We start from the raw sequence: 13,336 nt of genomic DNA, 5'->3' as shown, positions 1-13,336 counted from the left end.
TAAAAAAGAGCTTATTCTCATGAGAGCAGATGAACAGATTATCTTAATAAGAAAGCAGTGGTTGTGTGTGTGCTGTGCGTGGTGGTGGTGGTGGGTGGTGGTTCCCCAGCTGTCCGCGTGAAAGCGAGAGAGATGAGGAGGGAGAGGGAGGGAGATGGGGCCACGGGACAGACAGACGGGCAGGTGGGGAAGCTTTCCGAGGGTCGATAAGTCACGTGACCTGACGGCTGGACGGGCTGTCACGTGACCCTCAAGCAAGAAACTCAGGTTCAGGCCTGTCCCTAATGTACACTTGCAATTACAAACATCAACACACAACAACAACAGTCATTCGCCACTAAGTGGCGGAGACGTCACCACGACGCTTGTGCCAGGCCAAGTGCACCTTGAGGCCACGTGAAGTGTCGAACGCCCGCTGGCAGGAGGTCACGGGGCAGACCCAGCAGGTGCCACGGGTCGACTGACTGAGACGAGTGGCTGATGCACCATCTGTGCCCCCTACTGTGCCAACTTGCTGTGCTTTAGCCACCCGGCGCTCCGCTCGTTGTGAGCGTCGCTCCTCCGCCCTCCGTTGTTGTTGGAGGGCGACTGCCTCCAACTGCCCAGTAGCGTCCTTCACGAGCCTCCTCCACTGAGGCCGATCTTGACACCGCTGGTACCAGTCATCGGCAAGTCCACTCAGCTCCACGTCCTCCTGTACCACATCACTCCATCTCTTCTCTAGCCCATGCCGCGCCCGTCTAGCCCCCTCGATCCGGCCGAACAAAAGCTGTTTAGGCATGCGGTGGCTGGGCATGCGGGCTACATGACCCAGCCAACGCAGCCTTGCCTGCCGGAGGAGCTCACTGATGGGACTTTGCCCAGATCTTTCAAGGACTTGTGAGCTCCTCACACAATCCAGCCTGGTTAAACCCAGGATGGATCGTAGGCAGGCCAGCCTAAATGTTTCCAACCGGCGAAGATGCTCCACTAGGGGGGTCCACGTTTCGCAAGCGTAGAGAAGGGAGGGAATGACCGTGGCTGAGAAGACCTGAAGCTTCGTGCGGAGCGACAGACCAGGTAGCTTCCACACAGCGTTACGCAACCGATGAAAAGATATTGCCGCTCGACTGATTCGGAGTGAGACCTCTGCTGATAAACTGGAGCCGGTCATAAGCACGCTGCCCAGGTATGGGAAACTCTCCACTCTCTCCACAACTGCCCCATCACCAATTGGGAGTTGTGGGGGTGGAGTGTCCGATGGTACAAAATACCCAGGCAGATGTTTCGTTTTGGTGGGGCTGATGGTAAGGCCCCACCTCTTAGTGGCACGCTCCAGTCTCAGCAGCAGCGTCTCCAACTCCTCTTCTGAATGAGCAGCTATTACCAAATCATCGGCATACATAACATGGTTGACCAATAGGGAGCCATCCCTTGATCGCACCCGGGCGTCGATCAGCCTCCCATTATATCTGTACCAAATGGAAATTCCCCCGGTACAGCTATGGAAGGCTTCACGAACTACGCGGTCAAAATAGATGTTAAATAATGTGGGAGCCAGAGGACATCCCTGTCGCACCCCAAGGTGTACAGGGAAAGGCTCCGACTCCCGGCCACGTAGTTTTACCCGGGCCCGCTCACCATCATGAAGGTCCTTAATGATCGTGAGCAGAGGGTCAGGGACTCCGAAAGCACGAAGAACAACCCAGAGCCCAGTCCTACTGATGGTATCATAGGCCTTGACCAGGTCAATAAAGCAGAGATGTAGGTCTTGTTGGAATTCCCTACACCTCTGCTGTAGCAGACGGACAGAAAATATGGCATCTGTGCAGGACCGCCCTTTCCTGAAACCGCATTGGGGCTCCGCAAGCCTCTCCTCAGCGTGCCTAGCAAGTAATCCTTGCCAGGACCTTACCCGGCACACTGAGGAGTGAGATGCCCCTGTAGTTGTTACAGTCGGTACGGTCCCCCTTCTTAAAGAGGGGGACCACCAGGGCATCCTTCCAGTCCTGCGGAACCCGTCCAGTGGTCCAGACTGTTGTTATGATGTCATATAGGGCAGTCTGTGCACAAACGCCACCCTCCCTCAGCATTTCGCTTGGGAGATCATCTCTGCCCGATGCCTTCCCTGGTCTCAGACTCCGGATCGCCCTCAGTACTTCCTCAACAGCTGGCACCTCAGCCAGCCACTCACAGGGGGTGACCTCTTCCAATATTTGAGGCACCGCAGCCTCAGCAGGGTTATCACCACTTTGTGCCATGATGTTTTCCTGGCTGAGAGAATTTCCCTCCCCCAGGACCTCACAGAAATGCTCAGCAAATCTGCAAACCTGTTCCTGGGGGTCGGAGATTGGATCACCGTTTTTTCCTCTAATGATGGTAATAGGTGTGGCGCTGCAGGTTACTTTTTTGATGGAGTTAAATAGTGATTTGTGATCACGGGCCACTGAGGCAGACTCCATCTCCTCAGCAACCCGCGACCACCACCCATCCTTACAGCGCCTTACGGCTCTCCGAACTTCCGAGCGAAGGCTGCGGTAAACCTCCTCATTCTCTGACGTGGGATGCTATAGGCGATGAGAGTGGGCCTGACGCTTTTTCCCAATTAACCTGAACACCTCCTCTGTCAGCCAGGGTTTCTGGGGAGGTCTGGACCGCGTACCCAAAGCAGCCATTGCAGCTGCATGAGTCACAGTCTTAAACCTCGCCCATTTCCCCTCGACATCAGGTGGAGTGGGGGACGATGCCAACCCCAGCTGCAAGCGATGATGAAATTCTCGCTTGCAACTTTCATCAGCTAACTGAGACCAGGCCACTTTTGGTTGGAATGGGATCCTGGGTGTACACCCACCACCGGAGTGGAAGAAAGGCAGGCGCATCTTACAGATGACTAGTCGATGGTCAGAGGACAGATCAGCTCCACGGTAGGTCCTGGTGTCAAGGACATGGGTTCGCATCCGCTGGTCCGTCACTATGTAGTCCAGCAGATGTTCTTGCTTGGACCCGGCATGTATCCATGATGTTGTGTGGATGCGCCGATGCCGGAAGAGCGTGTTGGTAATTACAAGCCCATGGGCTGCACAAAAATCTAGCAGCCTCCTACCGTTATTATTGAGCTGATCTGGCCCATGCCTTCCAATCACTCCAGACCAGGTACCAGCATCATGACCAACTCGGGCATTGAAGTCACCCAACAAGATGACTCTGTCCCGAGTGGCCACTTTAGCAAGCACCTGTGACAGGAGGTCATAGAAAGAGTCTGACTCATCGGCTTTGCCTGCATCCCTCCACGGATGTTCGTCTTCGGTGGGGGCATAAGTAACCACGACCACCACTCCTCGCCTCTGGTTGATGGGAAGGCGAGCCCAAAGTATCCTGGGACTTACAGCTTCCCACACCTCACCGCCACGCTCCCACGCCCCCTTCATTCTTTTGTTCAGAAGAAGAGCCACACCCTGTTGTTTGGCAGTCTCCTGCCCCGAGTAGAGGACTGTCCACCCCTCATGGTGGCAGGAGCCAGAACCGGTCCACCGGACCTCCTGAATGCCACAGAGATCCAGGCGGTACCGGTCCAGCTCCCGACAGAGGAGTGGCAGCCTCTCCTCCGCAGTGAGCGTTCGAACATTCCACGTGGCCATCCGCAATGGTTTTTTGTTGTTTCTGGAGGAGCCCCGAGGATGAAAATTCAATCTCCTGGCTCCGCCAAATGGGGTTTGGCCAGGAGACGTCATAAAAGCCTGACCCCCCCGGGGCCTCCGGCACAAGCTTATTTGTTACAGGTTTATGTTTAATTCGTGGTTTAGTGGTGGTTAATTGAAGGTGGAGGGGTTACCAGCCCCTCACACCCGTCCAGAGCCCCCGTTTAGCCACTGTGGTGGTCACAGACGCCATGAGGGGAGAGGCCAATGGGCATTGGACTTCCCCCCACAGCACTGCCCACGACAGTGTTGCCCGTCCGGCACCGCGAGGAGGTAGGAGGTTGTTTTGCCGGACCTTACACACACACACATGGACACACACCCACGATAGTCTATTTCCATGTTATCTCAACGTAAATCGATTCCAATAGCTTAATCAACTATAAATCGATTCCCATGTTATCCCAATAGAAATCGACTCTATAAATCCACTACAAGAATCGATTCCTAATGTTATCCCATTAAGAATCGACGCAAGTGGAGTTAATCGAACCGGGAATCGAATTTCTCTGCACCACGTGACTTGAGAAACTGAAACACGTGGGTCCCAGGTGGGTGTCATGGCGGTGCGAGAACTCTTCTCGAGACTTGGCCTACTCTTCCTCTCCCTCCTCGTCACGTGCACACGCGGTGAGCACAGCCAGAGGTGGTCGATACATCGGGTACCAGGTTGTGGTGGACGTGGGGAGCGGTGGTGCAGTGGTTAGCGCACTGTGTGTGTGTGTGGGGAGTGGTGGCACAGTGGTTAGCGCACTGTGTGTGTGGGGGAGCGGTGGTGCAGTGGTTAGCGCACTGTGTGTGTGTGTGTGTGGGGAGTGGTGGTACAGTGGTTAGCGCACTGTGTGTGTGGGGGTGGGAGTGGTGGTGCAGTGGTTAGCGCACTGTGTGTGTGTGTGGGGAGCGGTGGTGCAGTGGTTAGCGCACTGTGTGTGTGTGTGGGGAGTAGTGGTACAGTGGTTAGCGCAGTGTGTGTGTGTGGGGAGCGGTGGTGCAGTGGTTAGCGCAGTGTGTGTGTGAGTGGGGAGTGGTGGTGCAGTGGTTAGCGCACTTTGTGTGGGGAGTGGTGGTGCAGTGGTTAGCGCACTGTGTGTGTGAGTGGGGAGTGGTGGTGCAGTGGTTAGCGCACTTTGTGTGGGGAGTGGTGGTGCAGTGGTTAGCGCACTGTGTGTGTGTGGGGAGCGGTGGGGCAGTGGTTAGCACACTGTGTGTGTGGGGGGGGAGCGGTGGTGCAGTGGTTAGTGCACTGTGTGTGTGTGTGGGGAGCGGTGGTGGCAGTGGTTAGCGCACTTTGTGTGTGTGGAGCGGTGGTGCAGTGGTTAGTGCACTTTGTGTGTGTGTGGGGAGTGGTGGTGCAGTGGTTAGCGCACTGTGTTTGTGAGTGGGGAGTGGTGGTGCAGTGGTTAGCGCACTTTGTGTGGGGAGTGGTGGTGCAGTGGTTAGCGCACTTTGTGTGTGTGTGGGGAGTGGTGGTGCAGTGGTTAGCGCAGTGTGGGGAGCGGTGGTGCAGTGGTTAGCACAGTGTGTGGGGAGCGGTGGTGCAGTGGTTAGCACACTGTGTGTGTGTGTGTGTGGGGAGCGGTGGTGCAGTGGTTAGCGCACTGTGTGTGTGTGTGGGGAGCGGTGGTGCAGTGGTTAGCGCACTGTGTGTGTGTGAGTGGGGAGCGGTGGTGCAGTGGTTAGCGCACTGTGTGTGTGTGTGGAGTGGTGGTGCAGTGGTTAGCGCACTGTGTGTGTGTGTGTGGGGGGAGCGGTGGTGCAGTGGTTAGCGCACTGTGTGGGGGTGGGAGTGGTGGTGCAGTGGTTAGCGCACTGTGTGTGTGTGAGTGGGGAGCGGTGGTGCAGTGGTTAGCGCACTGTGTGTGTGTGTGGAGTGGTGGTGCAGTGGTTAGCGCACTGTGTGTGTGTGGGGAGCGGTGGTGCAGTGGTTAGCGCACTGTGTGTGTGTGGGGAGCGGTGGTGCAGTGGTTAGCGCACTGTGTGTGTGAGTGGTGGTGCAGTGGTTAGCGCACTGTGTGTGTGTTGGGAGCAGTGGTGCAGTGGTTAGTGCTCTGTATGTGTGTGTGTGGGGAGCGGTGGTGGCAGTGGTTAGCGCACTGTATGTGTGTGTGTGGGGAGTGGTGGTGCAGTGGTTAGCGCACTGTGTGTGTGAGTGGTGGTGCAGTGGTTAGCGCACTGTGTGTGTGTGTTGGGAGCGGTGGTGCAGTGGTTAGCGCACTGTATGTGTGTGTGTGGGGAGCGGTGGTGCAGTGGTTAGCACACTGTATGTGTGTGTGTGGGGAGTGGTGGTGCAGTGGTTAGCGCACTGTGTGTGGGGAGTGGTGGGGCAGTGGTTAGCGCAGTGTGGGGAGCGGTGGTGCAGTGGTTAGCGCACACCGAGTGCCGTTTTCCCATCTCCCCAGCTGCGACTCCCCCTCTGAATGTCCGCGTGGAGTCTCGCGACCTGCTGACGCAACTCCGCTGGGACCACGACGCTGAAGTGGACGTCGCCACCAGCAGCAGCTCAAAGCTCCTGGACGTTACCCTACAGGGTGGACAGCAAACTGTGAGATGCTCGCTCACTCATCCACTCGCTCACTCACTCACTCACCCACTCGCTCACCCACTCACCCACTCGCTCACCCATCCACTCACTCATCCACTCGCTCAACCACTCACTCAACCACCATCCACTCACCCACCCACCCACTCACCCACCCACTCACTCACCCACCCACTCACTCACTCACCCACCCACTCACTCACCCACCCACCCACTCACCCACCCCACCCACCCACTCACTCACTCACCCACCCACCCACCCACTCACCCACCCACTCACCCACCCACCCACTCACCCACCCACCCACTCACCCACCCACCCACTCACCCACCCACCCACCCACTCACCCACCCACCCCACTCACTCACTCACTCACCCCACCACCCACCCACTCACCCACTCACCCACCCACTCCTCACCACCACCTCCTCCTCCCCGTGTCCTCTGTCTGTGCAGCTATGCACGAGCCCACTGGCGGACCGTCTGCGCTGCCACCACAGAGACACGGTGCGATGTCTCCTCAGCGCTGCGACATCCTGGCGACCGCTATCAACTTCGCGTCAGATCCACCGTCTCATCACCACCACCAACACCACCATCACCACCATCACCACCATCATCACCACCACCATCACCACCATCATCGTCACCCTGGGTCGTGGTTGAGGTGTTACCCTTGAAGACAAGTGAGTGGCATTGTCTATGTCTCTGTGTGTGTCTCTGTGTCTGTGTGTGAGTGTCTCACTCTCTGTGTCTCTGTGTGAGTTTCTCTGTGTGAGTGTCTCTGTGTGTGAGTGTCTCTGTGTGTGAGTGTCTCTGTGTGTGTCTCTGTGTCTGTGTGTGAGTGTCTCACTCTCTGTGTCTCTGTGTGAGTTTCTCTGTGTGAGTGTCTCTGTGTGTGAGTGTCTCTGTGTGTGAGTGTCTCTGTGTGTGTCTCTGTGTCTGTGTGTGAGTATCTCACTCTCTGTGTCTCTGTGTGAGTTTCTGTGTGAGTGTCTCTGTGTGTGAGTGTCTCTGTGTGTGAGTGTCTCTGTGTGTGTCTCTGTGTCTGTGTGTGAGTGTCTCACTCTCTGTGTCTCTGTGTGAGTTTCTCTGTGTGAGTGTCTCTGTGTGTGAGTGTCTCTGTGTGTGAGTGTCTCTGTGTGTGTCTCTGTGTCTGTGTGTGAGTGTCTCACTCTCTGTGTCTCTGTGTGAGTTTCTCTGTGTGAGTGTCTCTGTGTGTGAGTGTCTCTGTGTGTGAGTGTCTCTGTGTGTGTCTCTGTGTCTGTGTGTGAGTGTCTCACTCTCTGTGTCTCTGTGTGAGTTATCTGTGTGAGTGTCTCTGTGTGTGAGTGTCTCTGTGTGTGAGTGTCTCTGTGTGTGTCTCTGTGTCTGTGTGTGAGTGTCTCACTCTCTGTGTCTCTGTGTGAGTTTCTCTGTGTGAGTGTCTCTGTGTGTGAGTGTCTCTGTGTGCGTGTGTGTCTCTGTGTGTGTGTCTGTGTGTGTGTCTCTGTGTGTGTGTGTCTGTGTGTGAGTGTCTCTGTGTGTCTCTGTCTGTGTGTGTCTCTGTGTGTGTCTCTGTGTGTGTGTCTCTGTGTGTGAGTGTCTCTTTGTGTGAGTGTCTCTGTGTGTGTCTGTGTGTGTGTCTGTGTGAGTGTGTCTCTCTGTGTGTGTGTCTGTGTGTGAGTGTCTCTCTGTGTGTGTGTCTGTGTGTGAGTGTCTCTTTGTGTGTGTGTCTGTGTGTGTGTCTCTGTGTGTGAGTGTCTCTTTGTGTGAGTGTCTTTGTGTGTCTGTGTGTGTGTGTCCTGTGTGAGTGTGTCTCTCTGTGTGTGAGTGTCTCTTTGTGTGAGTGTCTCTGTGTGTGTGTCCCTGTGTGTGTCTGTGTGTGTGTCTCTGTGTATGTGTATGTGTGTGTTTGTGTGTGTGTCTGTGTGAGTGTCTCTGTGTGTGTCTCTGTGTTCTCTGTGTGTGAGTGTCTGTGTGTGTGTGTGTCTGTGTGTGTGTCTCTGTGTGTGTGTGTCTGTGTGTGAGTGTCTCTGTGTGTGTGTCTGTGTGTGAGTGTCTCTGTGTGTGTGGTGTGTCTGTGTGTGTGTCTGTGTCCTGTGTGTGTCTGTGTGTGTGTCTGTGTGTGTGTCTGTGTGTCTGTGTGTGTCTCAGCCGTGCCTGAGTGCTCCGACTGTCACCTTGATGCTCCACAAGGATGCGACGCTGGAGGAGGGTGGTGAGGAGGGTGGTGAGGAGGGTGGTGAGGAGGGTGGTGAGGAGGGTGGTGAGGAGGGTGGTGACGAGGGTGGTGACGAGGGGTGGTGACGAGGAGGAGGAGTGTGGTAGTGAGCGTGAGGACTACAAACATGACGACAAAGATGGCTACGAGAATGACGACGACGATGACGGTGATGGCGGCGATGACGGTGATGGCGGTGGCGACGAGGGAGAGCGGTGGGAGCTGTCCGTGCGGGTCTCCATGAGGAGCGAGTGGAGGAGGAGGATGGCGCAGAGTGACGTGCTGTACCATCTAACAAGCCGAGGTCTCCACAAGGAGGGGTGTGACTAGCACGGTGAGAGTTGGGTGGTGGGTGGGGTGTGGTGGGGTGGGTGGGTGGGTGGGTGTGGGTGAGTGGGTGGTGGTGGGTGAGTGGGTGTGTGGTTGGTGGGGGTGAGTGGGTGGGTGGGTGGGGTGAAGTGGTGTGGGTGGGTGAGTGGGTGGGTGATGTGGGTGGGTGAGTGGGTGGGTGAGTGGGTGTGTGGGTGGGGTAGTGGGTGTGTGGGTGGGTGTGGGTGTGAGTGGGTGGTGGGTGGAGTGGGTGGGTGAGTGGGTGGGTGAGTGGGTGTGTGGGTGGGTGAGTGGGTGAGTGGGTGTGTGGGTGGGTGAGTGGGTGGGTGGGTGTGTGTGTGTGTGAGTGGGTGGGTGGGTGGGTGGGTGAGTGGGTGGGTGGGTGGTGAGTGGGTGGGTGAGTGGGTGGGTGAGTGGGTGGGTGAGTGGGGGGTGGGTGAGTGGGTGGGTGAGGGGGTGTGTGGGTGGGTGGATGAGTGGTGGGTGAGTGGGTGGGTGGGTGGGTGAGTGGGTGGGTGGATGAGTGGGTGGGTTGGTGAGTGGGTGGGTGAGTGAGTGGGTGGGTGAGTGAGTGGGTGAGTGGGTGAGTGGGTGGATGAGTGAGTGAGTGGGTGGGTGGGTGGGTGAGTGGGTGGAGTGGGTGGGTTGGGTGAGTGGGTGGTGGGTGGGTTGGGTGAGTGGGTGGGTGGGTGGGTGAGTGGGTGGGCGGGTGGGTGGGAGAGTGAGTGGGTGAGTGGGTGGGTGGTGATGCTACTACTACTGATGACGATGCTATTGCTGCTGCTGCTACTGAATGTCCAGAAATGGTGAGTTCTGTCAGCTTCCACTTCCATGCTGAACTGGATGGATGGGTTTTGCGAGTTGAGATGATTTAGAAACGCGCTCAGTCTATCTTTGCCGTGTGGCCAGACCACCAACGTGTCATCCACGGAACCCGGCACACTGAGACCATCTGCTTGCTCCTGCCAGGAGCGCTTTGTGGGATGGTCGCTACCGCCACGCGCTGCCTCAGCCTGCAGGCGCTGCTGAGTACTGCGTCCGCGTGAGAGTCGCGGCTCGCTACCCGCGGTGGAAGACAGGGGAGTGGTCTCCACTGTCGTGTGTCTCCGTCCCTCCACCACACAGCGCCGTGGGTGAGTGGGTGGGTGGGTGAGTGGGTGGGTGGGTGAGTGGGTGAGTGAGTGGGATGGTGAGTGAGTGGGTGGGTGGGTGAGTGAGTGGGTGGTGAGTTAGTTGGTGGGTGAGAGAGTGGGTGAATGAGTGGGTGAGTGAGTGAGTGGGTTGGTGGGTGAGTGAGTTGGTGGGTGGGTGGGTGAATGAGTGAGTGAGTGGGTGGGTGAGTGGGTGGGTGAGTAGGTGGGTGGGTGGGTGGGTGAGTGAGTGAGTGAGTGGGTGGGTGAGTGGGTGAGTGGGTGGGTGGGTGAGTGAGTGAGTGGGTGAGTGAGTGGGTGGGTGAGCGAGTGATTTGGTAAGTAGTTGAGTGAGTGGGTGGGTTAGTGGGTGGGTGAGTAGTTGACTGAGTGGGTGGTTGAGTGAGTGGGTGCGTGAGTGAGTGGGTGGGTGAGTAGGTGGGTGGGTGAGTGAGTGGGTGGGTGGGTGAGTGGGTGGGTGAGTGGGTGGGTGAGCGAGTGATTTGGTAAGTAGTTGAGTGATTGGTGGTTTAGTGGGTGGTGAGTATTGTGGTGGTTTGAGTGAGTGCGTGGGTGATTGATGGTGAGTGTTGGTTGGTGAGTGAGTGGGTGGTGAGTGGTGGGTGAGTGATTGGGTGGGTGAGCGAGTGATTTGGTATAGTTGTGATTGAGTGGGTGAGTGGGTGGGTGAGTGGCGCACCCATTTAGCCCTCTCTATCCGGCTGAACAAAAGCTGTTCAGACATGCGGTGGCTGGGCATGCAGGCTACATGGCCCAGCCAACGCAGCCTTGCCTGCCGGAGGCTCACCAATGGGACTTTGCCCAGATCTTTCTGGGATTTGTGAGCTCCTCACACAATCCAGCCTGCAGGTTAAACCCAGGATGGATCGTAGACAGGCCAGCCTAAATGTTTCTAACCGGCGAATATGTTCCATTAGGGGGGTCCACTTTTCGCATGCGTAGAGAAAGGGAGGGAATGACCGTGGCCGAGAAGACCTGAAGATTCGTGCGGAGTGACAAACCAGGTAGCTTCCACACAGTATTATGTAACCGATGAAAGGTAATGCCGCTCGACTGATTCGTAGTGAGACCTCAGCCAGTCATGAGCACACTGCCCAGGTATGGGAAACTTTCCACTCTCTCCACAACTCCTCAATCACCAATTGGGAGTTGTGGGGGTGGAGTGTCCAATGGTACAAAATACCCAGGCAGGTGCTTAGTTTTGGTGGGCTGATGGTAAGGCCCCACCTCTTAGTGGACGCTCCAGTCTCAGCAGCAGCGTCTCCAACTCCTCTTCTGATGAGCAGCTATTACCAAATCATCAGCATACGCAACATGGTTGAGCGATAGGGAGCCATCCCTTGACCGCACCCGGGCATCGATCAGCCTCCCATTGGTATCTGTAACAGATGGAAATTCCTCTGGTACAGCTATTGAAGGCTTCACGAACTATGTGTTAAAATAAATGTTAAATAATGTGGGAGCCAGAGGACATCCCTGTCGCACCCCAAGGTGTACAGGGAAAGGCTCTGACTCCCCCACGTAGTTTTATCCGGGCCCGCTCACCATCATGAAGGTCCTTAATGATCGTGAGCAGAGGGTCAGGGACTCCGAAAGCACGAAAAACTGCCCAGAGCCCAGGCCTACTGATGGTATCATAGGCCTTGACCAGGTCAATCAAGCAGAGATGTAGGTCTTGTTGGAATTCCCTACACCTCTGCTGTAGCAGACGGACAGAAAATATGGCATCTGTGCAGGACCGCCCTTTCCTGAAACCGCATTGGGGCTCCGCAAGCCTCTCCTCAGCGTGCCTGGCAAGGCGGTGTTGAACAACAACACACAGACAGGTACACACAGACACACACAGACAAATATCTCCCGTGTAGCCTTAACAGACAGTTGGGGCAAGTGCTGTTAGCGAGCACCTATGAAGGCCAGAACTTTACACGAGGGGTGGGTGGCCAGCACCACGCCCGGCCGCCTTTGTCTCCCCAGTGGCGATGTTTATACGCCGCACCAGGTACTCATTTTGAGGCTGAGGCGACCTAGGGGAGGCCCGGGAACGGTTTAGATAATCGTCACCGGTGTTGGCCGTGAGCGGGAATCGAACCTGGGACGCTGGGTTCATAGCGCAGTGTAGCGCTAACCGCTGCACCACCGCTCCTCATCCAACAACACTGCAGCATCCCCACTCTGTCTGTGTCTCTGTCTGTGTCTCTCTGTGTCTCTGTCTGTGTCTCTGTCTGTGTATCTGTCTCTCTGCCTGTATCTGTCTCACTGTGTCTCTGTCTGTGTCTCTCTGCCTTATCTGTCTCACTGTGTCTCTGTCTGTTTCCCCCGTGACTCTGTCTCCCCATGTCTCCCCGTATCTCCTCGTGTGTCCCCAATCTCGTAGCCACCACCCCCCCACCACCACCACCACCACCCCCCCACCACCCCCACCACCGCTGCCACCACCACCACCACCCCCCCACCGCTGCCACCACCACCACCCCCGCCACCACCACCCCGCCACCACCGCCACCACCACCCCACCACCACCGCCACCACCACCCACCACCACCCACCCCATCCCCACCACCACCACCGCCACCACCACCGCCGCCACCACCACCACCACAACCCCCACCACCACCACCCCCACCACCACCACCACCCCCACCACCACCGCCACCACACCCCCCCCACCACCACCCCCACCACCACCACCCACCACCACCACCACCCCACCACCACCCCACCACCCCACCGCCACCACCCCACCACCACCACCACCCCCACCCCCCCACCACCACCCCCACCACCGCCACCCCACCACCACCCCCACCACCCCACCACCCACCCCCCCCACCACCACCCCCACCACCACCCCCACCACCACCACCCCACCCCACACCCCCCACCGCCACCCCACCCGCCCCATCCACCTCGCGTGGTGTCCACGGGGGACGTGGTGACGCTCTTTGCCAGCGGCCGTGTCGCCTCCATCAGCTCGCTGGTGGCCATGGCGACGCTGCTGGTGACGCTGCTGGTGCTGGTGCTGGCGCTGGTGTGCACCGTGCGGAACAGACGGAGCCCCGGCAATCGTCCCGGTGAGCGGCGGCGGCTACACAGATGTTGACTACCTCGCCTGGTGCGTAGGAAGTCGTGGGTTCGATCCAGACCCTGACGCCTGCTGCTGTATACTTGGAGTTTGCGTGTCTCTCTCTCATCATCATCTACTACACTATAAGAGTTTCTCTCCCCACGCTGCGTGCGATCTTCTCGTTCCCCAGCGATGGAGCAGCCAGCGACCGCCCCGAGCCTGCTCCCTGACAGTCCCGGCAGCCACCACCACCACTGCGACCACCACCATCACCGCCGCTGCGACCACGACCACCACCACCACCATCACCACGGTGGCGGCGGTGGAGGAGCAGAGCTGGCAACTCTAGAATCCCGCCCCCGGCCCTGGTT

General features: G+C 57.5%; 1 protein-coding gene across 1 annotated transcript; it reads left to right on the top strand.

Moving 5' to 3' along the window:
* Positions 1–12,835: 12,835 nt before the first annotated feature.
* LOC133361472 (uncharacterized histidine-rich protein DDB_G0274557-like) lies at positions 12,836–13,327 on the top strand (the record flags this gene model as incomplete). The annotated part of the gene is made up of 2 exons (XM_061580389.1): positions 12,836–12,972; positions 13,156–13,327. Coding segments are annotated over exons 1-2 (260 nt in total), but the record flags the coding sequence as incomplete, so codon positions are not given.
* Between the last annotated feature and the right edge of the window lie 9 nt (positions 13,328–13,336).

The sequence above is a fragment of the Lethenteron reissneri genome, unplaced genomic scaffold (genome assembly GCF_015708825.2).
Source record: "Lethenteron reissneri isolate LAM-NWPU_2019-01 unplaced genomic scaffold, ASM1570882v1 scaffold_1093, whole genome shotgun sequence".
Taxonomy (NCBI): domain Eukaryota; kingdom Metazoa; phylum Chordata; class Hyperoartia; order Petromyzontiformes; family Petromyzontidae; genus Lethenteron; species Lethenteron reissneri.
The sequence above is the reverse complement of the archived record's forward strand: the minus strand, read 5'-3'. Positions and strand labels throughout refer to the sequence as shown.